General features: G+C 37.3%; 1 protein-coding gene across 1 annotated transcript in view; it reads right to left on the reverse strand.

Annotated features, from left to right (window-relative positions):
- The window catches only part of LOC114239557 (putative phosphatidate phosphatase), a 157546-nt gene that overhangs the window by 56798 nt on the left and 82816 nt on the right, over positions 1-17932 (reverse strand). The window contains exon 3 of the mRNA XM_028169844.2: positions 3173-3370. Within this exon, the coding sequence (XP_028025645.2) occupies positions 3173-3370 (198 nt within the window). The remainder of the gene's footprint in view (positions 1-3172; positions 3371-17932) is intronic.

The following is a 17932-nucleotide window of genomic DNA, read 5'->3' on the forward strand; positions in this document are numbered from 1 at the left end:
CAATGCTGACAGGCCCTATTTAAAACCCGTATCGGGTAACGCCCCGAACTCTTCTTTTCCTCTGATCGTTTAAGCTGTCCCTTTTCCTAGCATCTTTCGTTATATTTTTGGTGCTTTGCCAGCTTTTAACCCTTCGACTGCCATATCGGTCATTGGTGCCCTACGTGGCGCATTGAAGTAATTATGTTGATTTTTGTTACTAAGACCTATGTAGTAGAATCTAAATCATATGTAGTAGAATTTGGGAAAGACGAATCCGAAGATATTGAGAATGAATCTATTTCTAAGAGACCTAAAAGACAAAAATATACATTAAAAACAAAAGAAGCCAAAGTTAGGCAATTCAGACGCTGATTCTTAATTCGGTTTCGTTTAAATTCGTGGTCGAAAGCTTTAAGGCTGATTTTGTTTTGCGTTACAAAAGGATAATTGTAAATCTCGTAAGCACGTACACATAATAATATGCTTACATACAACTTTGCAGCTACATTATTGTTGACAAAAGATTAATGCGTCTCGGCGTAGGCTGCAATAGCTTCTTGGGTTACAAGCGAATAGGTAGAGCAAAACAGTCGGTGTGGCCTATAATATGATTGATATTACACTAAATAAACTACCAAATTTTACAACAACCGACACGTGTACCGATCGTAAGAAAACCGTTCTCCATAGATAGCTAATGAATCCTCTCATGATAAAAAATTAATTGGATAATTCGAAAAAAGTACATTTTAAAAGAGGTCTGAATAAAAAATTGATGAGTCCTTCTGAGAAAGCGTTGTTACCGCCAACCGTCTTTTGTTTAGATAGTTAAATATAGCTTGATACGATACAGTTGGCAGAGGTATATTTCCAGTAGTAATGTATGACAAAATCTACTCTGGAACGAAGTGTTGAGAATCTCATTATTTTCTTATTTAAATAACTAGCTAACCCGGCAGACTTCGTAGTGCCTAAATGATAAATAAAAGACCTAAACTTTTGTATAAAATATACTTAAAACAAAAAAAAGAAATCCGTCCGACGGGGGACACATCAAAGGAAAAACAAAATTGTTATTTTTATGTAATTACAAAGATTTTCATATTTATCTACCTTTTAAATCTTCTCTGGACTTCCACAAATAATTCAAGACCAAAATTAGCCAAATCGGTCCAGACGTTCTCTAGTTTTAGCGAGACTAACGAACAGTAATTCATTTTTATATATATATAGATAGATAGATAGATAGATAATTCTCTTTCACCTGTCAATTTGAACTTGCTACTGTATTTATATTTGGATTATCAATTATTAGTGTTAATATCATCACCATTTGGAATTGCTTATGATTATCTAAAACACGCTCTAGAGATAAATTTTTTCACATCGATGAGGGTAGTTCAGTGCTTATCCGGATACAAACGTATTTAGCAAAAAGGGATCTCTTGAAATGGGCTGAGTACCAAGCCCGTAAGGTAAGTAAGTAAATATTACTCTATTTCGACAGCAGATGACGCAGAAGTAAAATGAAAATGAGACGATCTTTCTCACATCATTCAAAATGAACAAACCCCAATTAGAAAAAAAAAATCAAGAACACATTACTTCAGGCGTATAGAGCCAATATGAGTTCTTTGGAGGATACTGACTCATAAAACGATGATAATATTTCAAAAATACGTAACAATCAAGGTAAACTAGTGAACATCTATTTCCCACCACCTGAAGTGTGGTATAGGCAATAAAGATCTTCAACATCCTATAGTTGCTGTTAGTAACCGACCGTAAAATGACATCGCGACACCAATAAACATAACATTATAGTAATTTAACGATCTTCCATTAGATCCGTTTTATTGTGCTGTAAAATAGTTTTAGAGGTGATAATTTTGATTTGTTTAGACTTTAGTTTTTCTTTTGCTGACCTAACAAGTTGATAGTTTAAGTTATTTTTAAACTCACGAGTGTGTCAGTTGGCGAGCTGACGACACAATGGGATTCGGGAGCGTAACGGAGTCTATAGACAAAATAAAGCCGTCGCTCGAGTTTGAAGACGAGATGAAGTTCATCGGAATCGCAGCCTTAAAATTAAAGCCGTAAGGCACGAAATACGTTGCGGTAGAAAAGGGCACGACTGAGAATAGACACATGTATGATGTACTGATCATCTCCAAGGCTATTTTTGTTGTTGGAATAAAAGCGAGACAGATATTTTGAAGGATCGTTACCTGACCTTGCGCGCTGGAACGCGTGAGATTTGCAGAAAGAAACTAGTGGACTCTTTGTATTGATATTGGCTTTAGGCACAAGACTTTAGGTCGAATATGCTATAGGAGTGAAAAGTAATTTCCCGGAACGTAAATAAACATATCCCATCGCGTGACCGGTTCGTTGAAAAAACCGATATTACTTGTTTAACTTGACAATTATCCGTCATGTTTTTGGATGTTATTGCTTTTGTAATCTCGTTTTCCCTTGGATTCACTTTTGTATATTATCTCTTTTAAATAACAAATTTGAGGCGAGCAATTCAATGCCACTTCCAAAAAGACATCCAAACGAACGTTAAATTTGAAATGACATTCAAATCTAATAGTAGTACCGTAAAAAATAATGGAAAACTATAAATAATGCAATATTCCACATTGGGTCATGGACCCAAACGAATAATTAAGTAAACCTAAAAGTAAAAAATTTCTCGTGTATAATTCAACTAAGTACGCCCCGCTGTTTCAGTTGTTACGACTTTATTATTCTGGAATAATGAAACAGAGATAACAAGTAATCTATGTCAACTTACATCTCTCAACCTGTTCGAGCAAAAACCCGTTTCGATCCACTACTGCTTTATTGTGCTGAATGAGTAACAAACAAACACAGCTCACAAGACATGTTATGATTGACGGTACATAAAATTTATTCGCATAATATACTTAGTGAAAATCTGGCTTGTTTTTTAACTGGACCTATTTATTTCTGATTTTTCTTTAAAATAATTACCTATAATTTTTATTTGAGGTTATTTTTTATATCTTAACGTACAATACGCGATCAACAACCAAGCGTCCGGATACAGGATATGCAGACTATATAATTTTTTTCACTCATGAAATATGTCAATGACATTTGCCACAACGTTGACAGTGACATCTCATGTGACGTTCGTTTGTCATTTCTTAACAATACTCACATCGAAGAAGTGCGGCCTCAGTCTTCCTATCGAATACTTGGCCACGTCGGTGGTCAGCTGCTGACAGGCGCAACCGAAGAGGAACACGCCGACGACCTGGTAAGACTCCCAGAGCCAAGCCGGGAGCTCTCGGCCGAAAAGCGCGCGCGGTCTGCGGGCCTTGTCGTCACGCAGTCTGATCCACTCCGTCAGGCACATCTGTGTAACAACGAATCACAACTAAATATTAGTAAATAGACATGCTTTAACAAAGACCGACTTCAAATAAATAAATAAAAAGATATTCCAAAACAAATTAATATGCACCAAAAACAATAACCATCGAAATCGGTTGGGGTGAATTTGAGTTATTGAGTTATTCATCTATTTGTCGCGCATGTACTTAATGAAAATTTAAGACTTATATGACTTTCTCATGGATACCATTATCACTGGACTAAATTGAAATGGGACCACAAGAGAAGCGTCAGCTTTCTAATAAAAAAATAATTATCAAAATTACCCAGTCAAAGGTTTTTTTTTTATTGCTTAGTGGTAACAAACTTTAAAAAAAAACATGCAGTCGAATTAAGAACCTCCTCCTTTTTTGAAGTCGGTTAAAAGGTTTATCAAATACTAGAAAAAATAAATATTAGAAAAACTTGTCGATTAGACATGAATTAATTTTCCTATAAATGTCTTCATATCAACAAAATTAGTCAACAAATTAAAACAGCAAACAAGTCAAAACGATTTTTTTTTTTAAGTACCCTATGTGTGCCCTATAATTACACTATAACTACAGTACACTATTATTACAGTACGCGATTACCGGAACCCGAAATGCCGATGCCTACTCTTTAAATCACAATGCAGAGCTGCATTACGTCAGAAATATACAGGATGGAGGTGCCAGTGTGAGCTCATAATATGCCATACCACCAGTAATACTTTAGGAAAAGCATGCTTAACGTGTTTTAAACAACTTTAGACTCTTGAGTTTCAGTGAACATTTCACTTGAACGATTCGAAGATCGAAATGAGGATCCAAAGCACTACCGACGTGTCTAATATTACCAAAGTCCACGGCACAACGACCATATGCCTTCACAACAAAAATATCAATGACTAGCTGACCCGGCAGACTTCGTAGTGCCTCAATCGATAAATAAAAGACCTAAGCTTTTGTATAATATAAACATAAAACAAAAAAAAGGAATCCGTCAGACGAAAAAAAAAAAAATTTTTTTTATTTTTTTACCTTTTAAACCTTCTCTGGACTTTTACCAATAATTTAAGACCAAAATTAGCCAAATCGGTTCAGCCGTTCTCGAGTTTTAGCGAGACTAACGAACAGCAATTCATTTTTATATATAGAGATTTATTCACGCATGCTTCCAACACAGAATAACATAGCTTAGAATGTTTGGTAACATCTAAAAGCCCTTTCTTAGATAAATCCAACCATCCAACCATCCAAAAAAAAAAAAAACCATTGAAATCCATAAACGGCCAGTGAACGCTAAAATATGATAATTCACTTTGAACAAGATAGGGAACACCTGCCAAGGTATTTCGGACGGTGGTTATGCTTTGTAAACAAATGACCACTTATCGTCTGCAGAGGCTTTTAGGGCGATATCTATAGTATAAACTTTAAGGAGATGCGACTTCCAGATACTCCGTAGCTCAGTTTAGTTTAGACATCATTTTTCATAAACTATAAACCAGACCAGTTCACGAGAAATTCGGTATGAAGCGGGTATTTGAGCAGTATATATTAAACCAAACAATAATATGTTCATAGTAAAATATTTTATGCCAATTTTACTTGATAGGGTAAACAGCAGAAGAAGTAAAATATAGCAGAAATTCTGTTTATCTATACTAATATTATAAAGCTGATAATATTATATAGCTGAAGACTTTGTTTGTTTGAACGCGCTAATCTCAGGAACTACTGGTCCGACTTGAAAAATTCTTTCAGTGTTAGATAGCCCATTTATCGAGGAAGGTTATATGCTATATAACATCACGCTAAGACCAATACACGTGGAGCACCAATAAAGAATGTTTCAAAATCGTTTTTTTTCCTTTTTGAGAGCTTCCGCTGCGTGCGCTGCGGAAACGGTTAAAGTTTCGCTAAAATAATATATGACAGAATGGTTCCCCTTTAAAAGATTAAAAAAAAGTCCGCGACAGCATAATAATATGTCTATATGTTAAGATCTATAACGTTTTTTTATGCTAAGTAAATTTGTTCTAAAATAAAGCATTATTTGTGAACTATTCCACGCGGAAGAAGTCGCGGGCAAAAGCTAGTTTTTTTATAAAAATAAGTTGAATATTAAATAAGCAATACATAAAAGGCTAACAAAACAAAGTGACACAACTGATACTCAGATACTCATTGAAACGGCATACTAAACATCTCGCTGTTAGTTCGCTTATCTGAACGATAATTGTTTGGACCACACGCGTTTTCGAATTTCAAACATACATGTTTCTCAATAATGTCACGTGGTATAACATACAATTACGGATATTACTGGATCTATAGGGACACGAATACAGACAGACAGGTTTTGTGGCAATCGGCTCAGACGCGGTCTTGGGGCGCTCTTAGAATTTTTAAAATATCCAGTACCTACGCAAATTGAAATTGACTTATGGCGCCATTTGAAGATTCTTTAAGGACAGCTGGGTATTATGCATCACGTACTTTATCAATCACAGTACAATGTCATATGCTTTTCTTATTGCCTTATAAGCAAACGAACCTGCAGTGTACTTAATGGAAATTGTTCCGCATGAACATCGGTCCTTATCCTGTATCAATATAACAAAAACCTTGCCTATGGTATTTGGAAATGAAAATAATAGAAGATAAGGGAATGACAAAGATCTTCAAAATATTAAGTGTCGAGAAAATGTTGCGCAGCTTTCAAATAGTAGATAGGTAGATAAGTTTTTATTAATAGTTATTAATAGGTAGGTTAATGTAATTGTTTAATGTATTATATTGTGAATATTTTTCCTTACATTATACGTTAGATTAGCTTTCGTTATCGTGTTGTTTTGTCGTAATTGTAAGGAGCGTTGTAGTACAAATTCAGCACTATATTCATATTATGTCTTGTTATGTTGTGCACACATAACTTATGTTGCAAGCCAGATTTTGTTTCTTTTTACTTGTGTTTTTTATATATCTTTTTAGCTTGTGATGTGTATTGTGAGCCTAATAAAAAAAATTACAAATAAAAAAATTATGACTTCATCATCCGTGCAGTTGACTCTTGCATTTGATCTGAGATATATTTGAGTTACGAGGGTGGACCATGCTGATCTTCAGTCCAGGTCTGATTTGACGAAGTTGCTGTACATGCTTCAGTGGTTATCAATTATGACACAGTCAATACACCTTTAATTCTGAAATAAGTATCTGAATGAAAATATGGCCGAAAATTAGTATCGGATTTATTCACGTTTAGCTTTATTTCTACTACCATTAGTCTCTACTTTAATTAACGTTTAACTTCAAGGAAATAAGTAAATATATTGTGTTTATTGTTCATATTTTATCGAGCATATATGATCGAGTGCTTACACTATCGAATGGCATATGAAGATCTTAGCTACGTGCCACTGTGGGCACTGTTTCTCGTCATATTGTGGTATAATTTTACGCAGTGGCACCGCTTCGTCCGCGTGACATTTATTGAATTTCTTATTCATAACTAGCTTTATACTATGAGGTCGAGCTAGCAATGAACGAGAAAATAACATGATTCCTAATATTATCATTTCTCGAATTTTAGACCACGAGCAAACTCTTACAATTAAAAGTGAATGGGGATATATTAAATATCATAGTCACAGTAAAATGTTTGTTGATTGAACGTAATGCTCCCTTATACCTCATTAAAACAAACTCTATTTTACAGAACACAAACAGTATTCAATAGTTTGGGTTGAAACTATTATGCATTCGCGATAAGAGCGAGTCGACAGGAACTGAGTGCGGTGCGACCGACGCCGAGGCGATGATAGCGCAGCGCTCATCACATGTGCGAATACAGAACGGTCGTTGTGATCCGACCCTGCTCTGCCACACAAGGACGCGATGCAGCAACGCGAAAGTCGAATTGCGTAGTCTATACTTCTATACTAATATTATAAAGAGGAAAGATTTGTTTGTTTGTTTGTATTGAATAGGCTCCGAAACTACTGAACCGAATTGACAATTTCTTTCACTGTTTGGAAGCTACACTATTCCCGAGTGACATAGGCTATAGTCTTCTATACTATCTATACTAATATTATAAAGAGGAAAGATTTGTTTGTTTGTTTGTATTGAATAGGCTCCAAAACTACTAAACCTATTTGAAAAATTCTTTCACTGTTTGGAAGCTACACTATTCCCGAGTGACATAGGCCATAATATTTTTTGAAAAAAATTAGGGATCCTTACTAAAACTTCAATAATGTAACCCAAGGTGTAAAAAATTACCTAAAATATTCTTTACATCGCGTGCCCTGCGAAAACTATTGATGATAGAATAAAATAATGTACTACAACTTTGTAGAACACATTATTATTATTTACAAAAAGGGTCGCGACAGCATATGTGTAACTATTATAGTTATGCCGCAATAAGTGTTCTTTTATTTTTAAAAATTAAACAACGTCAGATATCGTTGAAATTTTTGTTAAAGACCCGAACGGAGCTGGAGCGGGCCGCTTGTATCTTATATTTTTATTGCCATTATTAAGTTTATGGACGTTACAAAGTGAATGCCACTGCCCGTCTTGAGACATAAAGGTGAATGTCAAATAAATTGGAACAATGGGAATGGCGGTACGCGTGATTGCTTCACGGCAGAAGCACATGAAGAGACAAGATGGGGATGTTTCATGGGGAGTGCTCTGAGGAATTGTTTGAGATGATCCCCTCATCTCCTTTTTATCATCACACCTCCCGCCATTGGAGCAGAGTTCATCCATATTATCTGGAACCGCTGCGTTCATCGACAGTGCGTTTTTAGAGGTATTTTTTGCCACGTAACATCTCGCTATGGAATGAGCTCCCCTCCATGGTGTTTCCCGAGCGCTATGACATGTCCTTCTTTAAAAGAGGCTTGTGGAGAGTATTAAGCGGTAAGCAGTGGCTTGGCTCTGCCCCTGGCATTGCTGAAGTCCGTGGGTGACGGTGACCACTCACCATCAGGTGGGCAGTACGCTTGTCTGCCTACAAGGTCAATAAAAAAAAATTAAAAAAACCAGACAGTGACAGTACCAAGGAGTTAGATAGGGTAATAAAATGACTTGTGCATGGTGAGAAGTTGGACGGTATCTGAGATCTTTTATTTAGTCATACCGATTAATAAACAGACGTGCTATTGTCAAATGACTGTCTGGCCCGATTACTCATTGAAATGAACAATTAAAAAAGATATTGCTATTATACAACAACGAGATACTTTAGGCTAGATAGATGCATTGCAAATAATTTGTTTTCTTTTATTTATTAATCCTTGTTTGTCTGTTCATTGTTTTCATAAAATCCTTCGTCCTGTATGGTATGCTATGGCTGTATTCCTTATATATGGTTTGTTTATGAATCTGTGCATTCCGTAACGTTCCCTGCATTTCTGAGTTCATTATTTTCGTTTTCAAATCACGTATACCGCGTAAATTTTATCAATGAACTAGCGACCCGCCCTCGCTTCGCTTCGAAAACTGTAATTTGTTATTGATTTCTACACTATTTAATTGATGTTATTATACATATAAACCTTCCTCTTCAATCACTCTATCTGTTAAAAAAAACTGCATCAAAATCCGTTGCGTAGTTTTAAAGATTTAAGTATACATAGGGACCGAGAAAGCGACTTTGTTTTATACTATGTAGTGAAGCTAGCATATACGGGCCTGACTTGACCATGCGTTTTATCGCAAGGCCACACCCAGCCCACTATACGTAATATACGCACGGCCTCTGTGAAATACAGTTATAATGCATTCGCCAGTAACAGTGTTGCCAAGATCCTTACAACTACAGAAGTACCGCACAATTCTGGGTTGCGATCTTTGAAACAATGCAAAACAAAACATAACCAATTTATCGTGAGACTAACGTTAGAAGTATTTCTTCTAAAACATATTATTATAATCTTGCTGGTGAGGATCTATCGAATATTATAGTATTTTCTTTAGTTATGCGCTATGATATATCCTTCTTCAAACGTCGCTTGTGGAGAGTACTTAACATTAGGCAGCGGCTTGGCTGTGCCCCTGGCATTGTTGAAGTCCATGGGCGGTAACCACTCACCATTAGGTGGGCCGTATGATCGTCTGCCTACAAGGGCAATAAAAAAAAGTTATCCATTCATCATATCGAGTGTTGCCATATCACATTCATAGGTACAAAACATTGATTCAATTAAATTCGATTAAAATATCGACGGAGGCACGCCCTATCGACCTTGTGCATATAAATTATGTAATCTTATTACGGTTGAATGTACTTGAACTGTCATTTGATTAATCAAGGCCAACTCGGAGTTCGGCGGCAATAGATAGAAGATACATTTGCAACGTAAAAAACATTAAGACAGATTTTTTTTTCGATCTCACAGCCCACCTCGTGCCATGTGGTTGCCGGAGCCCATAGTCATCTACAACGTAAATGCGGCCATCCACCTTTAGATATGAGTTCTAAGGTATCAGTATAGTTACTACGGCTGCCCCAACCTTCAAACCGAAACTGAAATAGGCAGGGTGGTGGTACCTACCCGTGCGGACTCACAGGAGGTCCCACCACTTGTAATTACACAAATTATAATTTTGCGGGTTTGATTTTTACTACACGATGTTATTCCTTTACCGTGGAAGTCAGTCGTGAACAATTGTTAAGTAGGTAGTAGTACTTAATAGGTGAGCTCACGGGCTCAACGTGAGAGAATATTCTAGCACTAGTCCTAACAAAAACAGTGCTTTGCTGAATCAGATCGGAGTCGCGACCCAACTCACTGGGTTGTTTCTCTGGGTTAGGTTATCAGTCCGTTTTCATTAGTATAGAAAGTACATCCATGTTATGTGCAACCGCTGGGTTCATTGGCAGTACGTTTCCAGGGGTCTTTTTACCATCTACCATCCGGCTCTGTAATGAACTCTCCTCCACGTCATTTCCCGAGCGCTATATATAACAAGTTCATCTTCAAGCGAGGTTTGTGGAGAGTACTCAACAGTAAACAGCAACTTTGCTATTCTCCTAGCATCGCTGACGTACATGAGCGACGGTAACCACTCACCACCAGATGAGCCGTATGCCTAAAAAGGCAATAAAAAAACTTTATATGTTTAACACAGAGAGGGCGAATAGTAAAACGACACGAACGAAAAGTTAAATACTGTTTTATATACAACTAGCTGACTAGACCCGGCAGACTTCGTAGTGCCTCAGTCGATAAATAAAAGACCGACGGGGGACACATCAAAGGAAAAACAAAATTGTTATTTTTGTTTAATTTCGAGCATTTTCATATTTATCTACCTTTTAAACCTTCTCTGGACTTCCACAAATAATTCAAGACCAAAATTAGCCAAATCGGTTCAGCCGTTCTCGAGTTTTAGCGAGACTAACGAACAGCAATTCATTTTTATATATAGAGAAGAAGAAGATTACGATTTTTAAATTGTTTTATGATTTTCAAAAGCTAAATTTCATTTTGACTATTACACTCGTTCATATAAATATAATGGAAAACGAACATAGAGGATGACAGTGTACTTTATGATTGTAAATAAACAGTAAATCTTATTTTATCGACGGCTAAAAATATCCCTTGTTACTTGAAATTTTATGAAAACTATTTTGAAAGAGGCTTAGAGACACATCGATTTTATTTATAACTTATGTTTATAGGGTTTAATTAACCGAAGGCCTTTATGAAACTCGCTAACTAAATATGGCTAACCGATGATCGTGGATTGAATCATCACACTTCATTTACTGTAACAGAGATCTTCCGTTCATACATCAGAGACAAATGCCTTTTGTTTCTCCCTACCTAATCGTTGTTAGCCTAGGGGGCTGTGAAAATTACTAACCTGTAAAACTTGTGAAAATAACCTTTGAAAATTGTCAACCTAAGATATTTTTTTAATTTTTTTTTTATTAATACTTTTTTCTACCTATTCCAGTGACTCCGAAGGGTCATACTAAATTCATCGAATGAGTAGGTAAGCTCACGAGGCTCTAATCTAAAGACGTTGCTAAACACTAGCCCTAGTAAGAGCAGTGCTTCGTTGAATCTAGCACCGGATCGATCTCGCATACCGAGAAGATCCGGCGAGAAACTTAGAGGGCTGTATCTGTGAGTTATTTCGGACTTAGATGCGCTAAAAAGTTACAGTAAATGGATTAATGAACTCAAATTCCAACTCGAATAACTGGTGTTAGGACCTCTTGTGAGTCCGCACGGGTAGGTACCACCACCCTGCCTATTTCTGCCGTGAAGTAGTAATGCGTTTCGGTTTGAAGGGTAGGGCAGCCGTTGTAACTAACTATACTGAGACCTTAGAACTCATATCTTAAGGTGGGTGGCGGCATTTACGTTATAGATGTCTATGGTATCCTGTAACCACTTAACACCAGTTGTAAGTTCGTCCACCCATATATGTATTAAAAAAATAAAAAAACTCGATTCTTCGCATTTATCTTGTCTTTTGTGCGACTTCACGTCAAAACAAGAAATCAATTCGGATTAAACTTGTTTAGGAGCTTATTATAACTTCAATGTAATAATAGTTGTATATTCTATTTTTCATATTTTCTTTTTTTGTGTAATTTCATGCAAAACAAACTGGATCTAATTTTGTTTAGAAGTTTCAAAATAGTATTTATTACCTCAAAGGTAGCTGTGCTCAGTAACCGTGTAGTTTTAGAAGCTATAACTACGCACTCTCGATAAACAACAGTAACATAATTAAAACGCAATAATTCATTCAATTAACAACGCACAGACAAATGAGTGACAGAGTCTTCGCCACTCAATGGACGTTTGATTATATTATTGAGTAGACGAAGCTAAATGCATTGCATAGCATTGACATTAATTAATAAATAAAGACAAAAATCATTATAGGAGTATAGTGATTATTTAAAACATGCTTTTAAATCAAATTATACTATAATAGCATAATTTAAAGGGTTTATTATAGTCAGAAAAATATCACCAATAAAATCATTCCAACAAATTGTTTAGTGATTTAGGTGAGAAAACTAATTTTAATAGCTTTAGATTATTTATTTTTATTGCCTTTGTAGGCAGACGGGCATACGGCCCACCTGATGGTGAGTGGTTACCGTCGCCCATGGACTTCAGCAATGCCAGGGGCAGAGCCAAGCCGCTGCCTACCGCTTAATACTCTCCACAAGCCTCGTTTGAAGGACATGTCATAGCGCACGAGAAACACCGTGGAGGGGAGCTCATTCCATAGCCGGATGGTACGTGGCAAAAAAGATCTCTGGAAACGCACTGTGGATGACCGCAGCGGCTCCAGGTAGTATGGATGAACTCTACTCCGGTGGCGGGCGGTGCGATGGTAAAAACGAGATGCTGGTATCATCTCGAACAATTCCTCAGAGCACTCCCCATGGAACATACGGTATAAAATACAGAGGGAACCGAAGTCCCTCCGCAGACCCAGAGGCTCCAAACGATCCGAGAGAATGGGATTATCGACAATCCGAACGGCCCTCCTCTGTATGGAGTCAAATGGAAGAAGCTGGTATTTGGGAGCCCCGGCCCAGAGATGGGAGCAGTACTCCATGCGAGGCCGGACTTGTGCTTTATAAAGTAAAAGTCTTTGTCAAGGCGTGAAGTACCGCTTCGTTCTGTTGAGGACTCCCAGCATTTTGGACGCCAACTTGGCTTTGCCTTCCAAATGACTTCGAAACTGGACATCGCTCGAAATGTCGACCCCAAGTATCCCGATACTCTCGGAAGGTTGCAGGGATACTCCTTGGAATTGCGGCGCCATGACAAAGGGGTCCTTCTTCGCAGTGAACGCGCAAACTTGTGTCTTTATCGGGTTGAATTGAACCAAGTTCAATTCACCCCATTCGGAGACTCGCCCCAGAGAGTTCTCCACTTCAGACACAAGTTTTGATCGTCTCTCTTGCACCGCGCTCCGAGAAAGACTCTGATGGCCGATATATCGCGCATCCCCCGTGCTGTCATCCGCATAGCAATGCATGCCATCAATAGACATCTTGTCAGATCAGGAGACGAGCTCACAAGTCCATAGAAATCTTAGCGGAAACATCATCGTAATCGACCTTGGAACGCGTGATCGGAGTCCAAATTTTAATGGCTATCCCTCCATTCTATCATGGTTTCCGCGCATGATGGTTTCGCGGTAGAAAACGGGCAGGATGGTGGTACATATCCGCAACCAAGTTAAAACATGACCGATAACTGAACTATAAACAATTATATTAAATTAACTAGGTGAGTCCCGCGATTATTGTCGTACCGTAGGTGGCGCCGCGAGGCGAAGCTAGTCTAAGAAAAGTAGTCTAAGTTACTCATTATATCATTAGCTACCTATCAGTGAAAGTCCCGTCACAATCGATCCAGTCGTTCCAGAGATTATCCGGAACAAACAGACAGACAGACAGATAAAAATTGTAAAAAATGTTATTTTGGTGTATGTACCGTATATATCTTCACATGCATGTAGTAAAAAGCGGTTATTTCAATATTACAAACAGACACTCCAATTTTATTTATATGTATAGATTACCGACGAAGAATTAAGAAACTCTTTAGATAAATAAATATCTTCTCAGAACCCGGAAACTTATTTAAAAGAAGACTATAACGATAGCAGTTTGTTTTGTTATCAAACTAACGATGTGCTACCTCCAACCTTCTTCAAATTATGTTTTAAGAGCGGGCTTGGTTATAGTGATGTGTGACGGTAGCTACTCATTATTCAGACAAGAGGAGTCGAGACAAATCTATATATGTATATAAAAATGAATTGCTGTTCGTTAGTCTCGCTAAAACTCGGGAACGGCTGGACCGATTTGGCTAATTTTGGTCTTGAATTATTTGTAGTAGGAAGTACAGAGAAGGTTTAAACGTTAGATAAAAATGAAAATGCTCGGAATTAAATAAAATTAACAATTTTGTTTTCCCTTTGATGTGTCCCCCGTTGGACGGATACTTTTTGTTTGTTTTAAGTTTATTTTATACAAAAGTTTAGGCTTTTTATTTATCGATAGAGGCAGTACGAAATCTGCCGGGTCAGCTAGTAAATAATATAATTAAAAAACGCGAAATTAAACTCTAACAGTAGTTTTTATTAAGTTTAATATCCCGAAAAGCGAAACAAATAAAAAAAACGTATTTCGCAAAACGATTATAATTTCCATAAAGAAAAACTAATCTAATTCCAGTCGGTTAAATCAAACGCCTTAATTAAAGACTACAAGAACGAAAGTACATATTTAACATGAATATTCACGAGTTCTTAAAACGTTGTTTGGATATAATTACGGCAACAATGAAAGTGGCGCGAATCTAATTATGTAAATACACAAGATTTGCAACCGAGGAGTTAATTATTCTAACGTGTTTAGCCACGGTACTTTAATTTGTAATAGACTTAAATTATGTTTTATTAGATCTCAATTCGATTTCATTGTAGCTGTTGAACGATTTAAAGGCTTTGTCAAATTGACATTGACATCGCGTCGCGCGGTATGTACCGGCGGGATTTACCAAGTTTTTTTATTTATTTATATTTATTGCCCAGATAAGTTGAGTGAGTTTCTCGTCGGATATTCTCAGTGGGTCGCGTTTCCGATCCGGTGGTAGATTCTGCAAAGCACTGCTCTAGCTAGGGCCAGTGTTAGCAACACACAAGGTTTGAGCCCCGTGAGCTCACCTACATGTCAAGGAGAAGCTGATATAGCCTCTCAAGGTTATCAGCATAAGTAGGAAAAAAAAGGAGCCGATTTGATATCAACATCAATACCGTCGCCAACCTTGAAACACGAGGTCTGAGTCTCATTAGTATTCTGTGTGGTAGCTTCCGCACTCCTCAACACCGAATACCTGACTGCTTCGGGACAGAAATGGAATGTCACCTACCCTTTTTTTAGGGTAAGGGGCCGAACTTCTTACGAGGTATCCGCGACTAAGGGGACACGCGGAGTATGTGGGACTTAATGGTCTGCAGATGTTGGGATCAGACCGCGAGCCCTATCGCACCAAATGACGGTCCTTGCACTCTCTCACCCGGCGTCCGATCTCCACCCGAATTCAGAACCCGGTCAGAGTAGGGGCGGACGAGGTCACCTACACTCCCTAACAACAGTAAGTGCTTGACGATCGCATTACACTGATAGAATACTCATAGAACGCTGCCGGCCATTTCTTTAATCGCCTTCTACGACCACCAGATATGTAACTTTTTTTTCCTACCTATGCTGATAGCCTTGATAGGCTATTTCACCTTCGCCCTAACATGTAGGTGAGCTCAGACCGGAGTGTTGCTAACACTGGCCCTAGCAAAAGCAGTGCTTCGCAGAATCTACCACCGGATCGGAAACACGACCCACTGAGAAGATCCGGTGAGGAACTCAGTAGGCTACGTCTGTGGGGAGATGTAATGCTGTATTGTTTTTTTTTATTTTTATTTATTGCTAGATGGGTGGACGAGCTCACAGCCCACCTGGTGTTAAGTGGTTACTGGAGCCCATAGACATCTACGACGTAAACTTGAGATATAAGTTTTAAGGTCTCAAGTATAGTTACAACGGCTGCCCCACCTTTTAAACCGAAAGGCATTACTGATTCACGGCAGAAATAGGCAGGGCGGTGGTACCTACCTGCGCGGACTCACAAGAGGTCCTACCACCAGTAATTATGCAAATTATAATTTTGTGGGTTTAATTTTTATTACACGATTGTCATGAGCACAGAATGCAGGTTTGAAGCCGCTGAATGTTGTGAAACGTGTGGCATGCGCTTTGGAGCATGCGATCACATAATCAAGATACAATTAAATTCAATCACGTACATATGCCCGATGCGGCAATACTGATCAGCATGTTGGTGCAAGCTTAATTTGCGTAATAAAACGTTTGTTTCATGTCACTAATTTCGCGTTTTACGGCAATTAAACCGACGCTTACTATACTCATTAAGAGCGTTCACATTACCATTTCCTTGTTTTCCTGATTGATCATAAATTAAATTCGTCAATAACACGCTAGAGAGACATACATATACAGGGTGTTCCACAAAATGTCAATACTTAATGTCAATACATCAACAACGTAACTGCCAACGTACCATTGTGGCACACCCCCACAGTATATTACAGTATATTGATATACAGACAGTATATCGGATACTAGATTACTTGAATTGGCTAATGGATGGAAATTGTGAAGTGTTGTAAAATTAAACCACCCGCACAGTCCGCACAAACACTATCGGTTTATTGTCAAAGAACAGAAAGCACAAACACAAAGAAGGAGAAGAGAGTGGAGATACGTGAAACAATAACACGAAGCGACAGTATATACTATTACAAACTATTTTATAATTACTATCGTAAGCCAAAGTTATTAAGAAAGCGCAAGCGTCTCGCATCAAATCGACCAGCTGACTGACTTGGCGAGGACCGATGTACCATATGCATTTATTTTTTATTTCTACATTGAAAACAATTTTGTTCACTCGCAGTCACTATATAAAAATTCGGATCGTTTGTCCGTTCAACACACAATTAATTTTTAAAATTTAAATCTATTTTTACATCTTACAATGTATGTGATAATAACAATATTATGTTACGAATAATTTTTAACATGCTACAATTGTAACTACAATCCATTGGCAAGCGTGAGTTACTTGTGAAATAACAGAAATGAAAATATTAACGCTAAATTTAGCCGCAGGATGGATTCGTGGCGGAAATAAGTGACCACCCTGAAAACTTGGAATATTCTTTACATTCTAATTAAAACAACTTTTAACGAATTCGTGACCACGAAAATTGTAAAGCTTTCGAAAAGCCATAGCTAACAGTCAGTTAGTTAGTCAGTCAGTCGCAACAGCTACCTACGGCTGTTCGCCTCACGAATGGATCTGGACTGCCCAATAATGCAACACTGGACACGTGTGCATGTTGAGCATTCTGGATCCAAACCAGCTTTAAGGTTAAGGTAGTTTTGATGTAAATTTTGAGTTTTTTGTTTTATTATTATTATTACTATTTGATTTTTTGTTTTAATTATTATTATTATTGATTTTGTTTTAGGCCGAGACGGTAGTTATAATTTTTATTTAATTCTAGTATAAATGAAATGTTAATGAGTGTAATATGGATGCAAAATCTGATGTAAATGAAATAAATAAATAAAAATAGCTAATATAATCACAATAATGAATGCGAGATTAAACCATAAAAGTAATCTTAATTAAGTCTACCACTCGCGAAAACAAAAAAAAAACAAAATTATAATTATAAAAACAAACAAACGGCATGTTCTATATTTAAATGCAATTCAATTACATTCGCTTCAACTAACAACTAACATTCCCATTGCTGAGCAATTTCCCTCGTTTTAATCAAATTCGTGTCCAAAGTTGATTTACATTAAGTAAGAAGTCGTTACCTCGATTTGTCTTGTTCAATTAAAATAGAATGTTGCAATTCTCAAATCGACCTGCGATTACTATAAAATTTACGCT

Source organism: Bombyx mandarina, chromosome 19 (genome assembly GCF_030267445.1).
Source record: "Bombyx mandarina strain Sakado chromosome 19, ASM3026744v2".
Classification (NCBI taxonomy): Eukaryota; Metazoa; Arthropoda; class Insecta; order Lepidoptera; family Bombycidae; genus Bombyx; species Bombyx mandarina.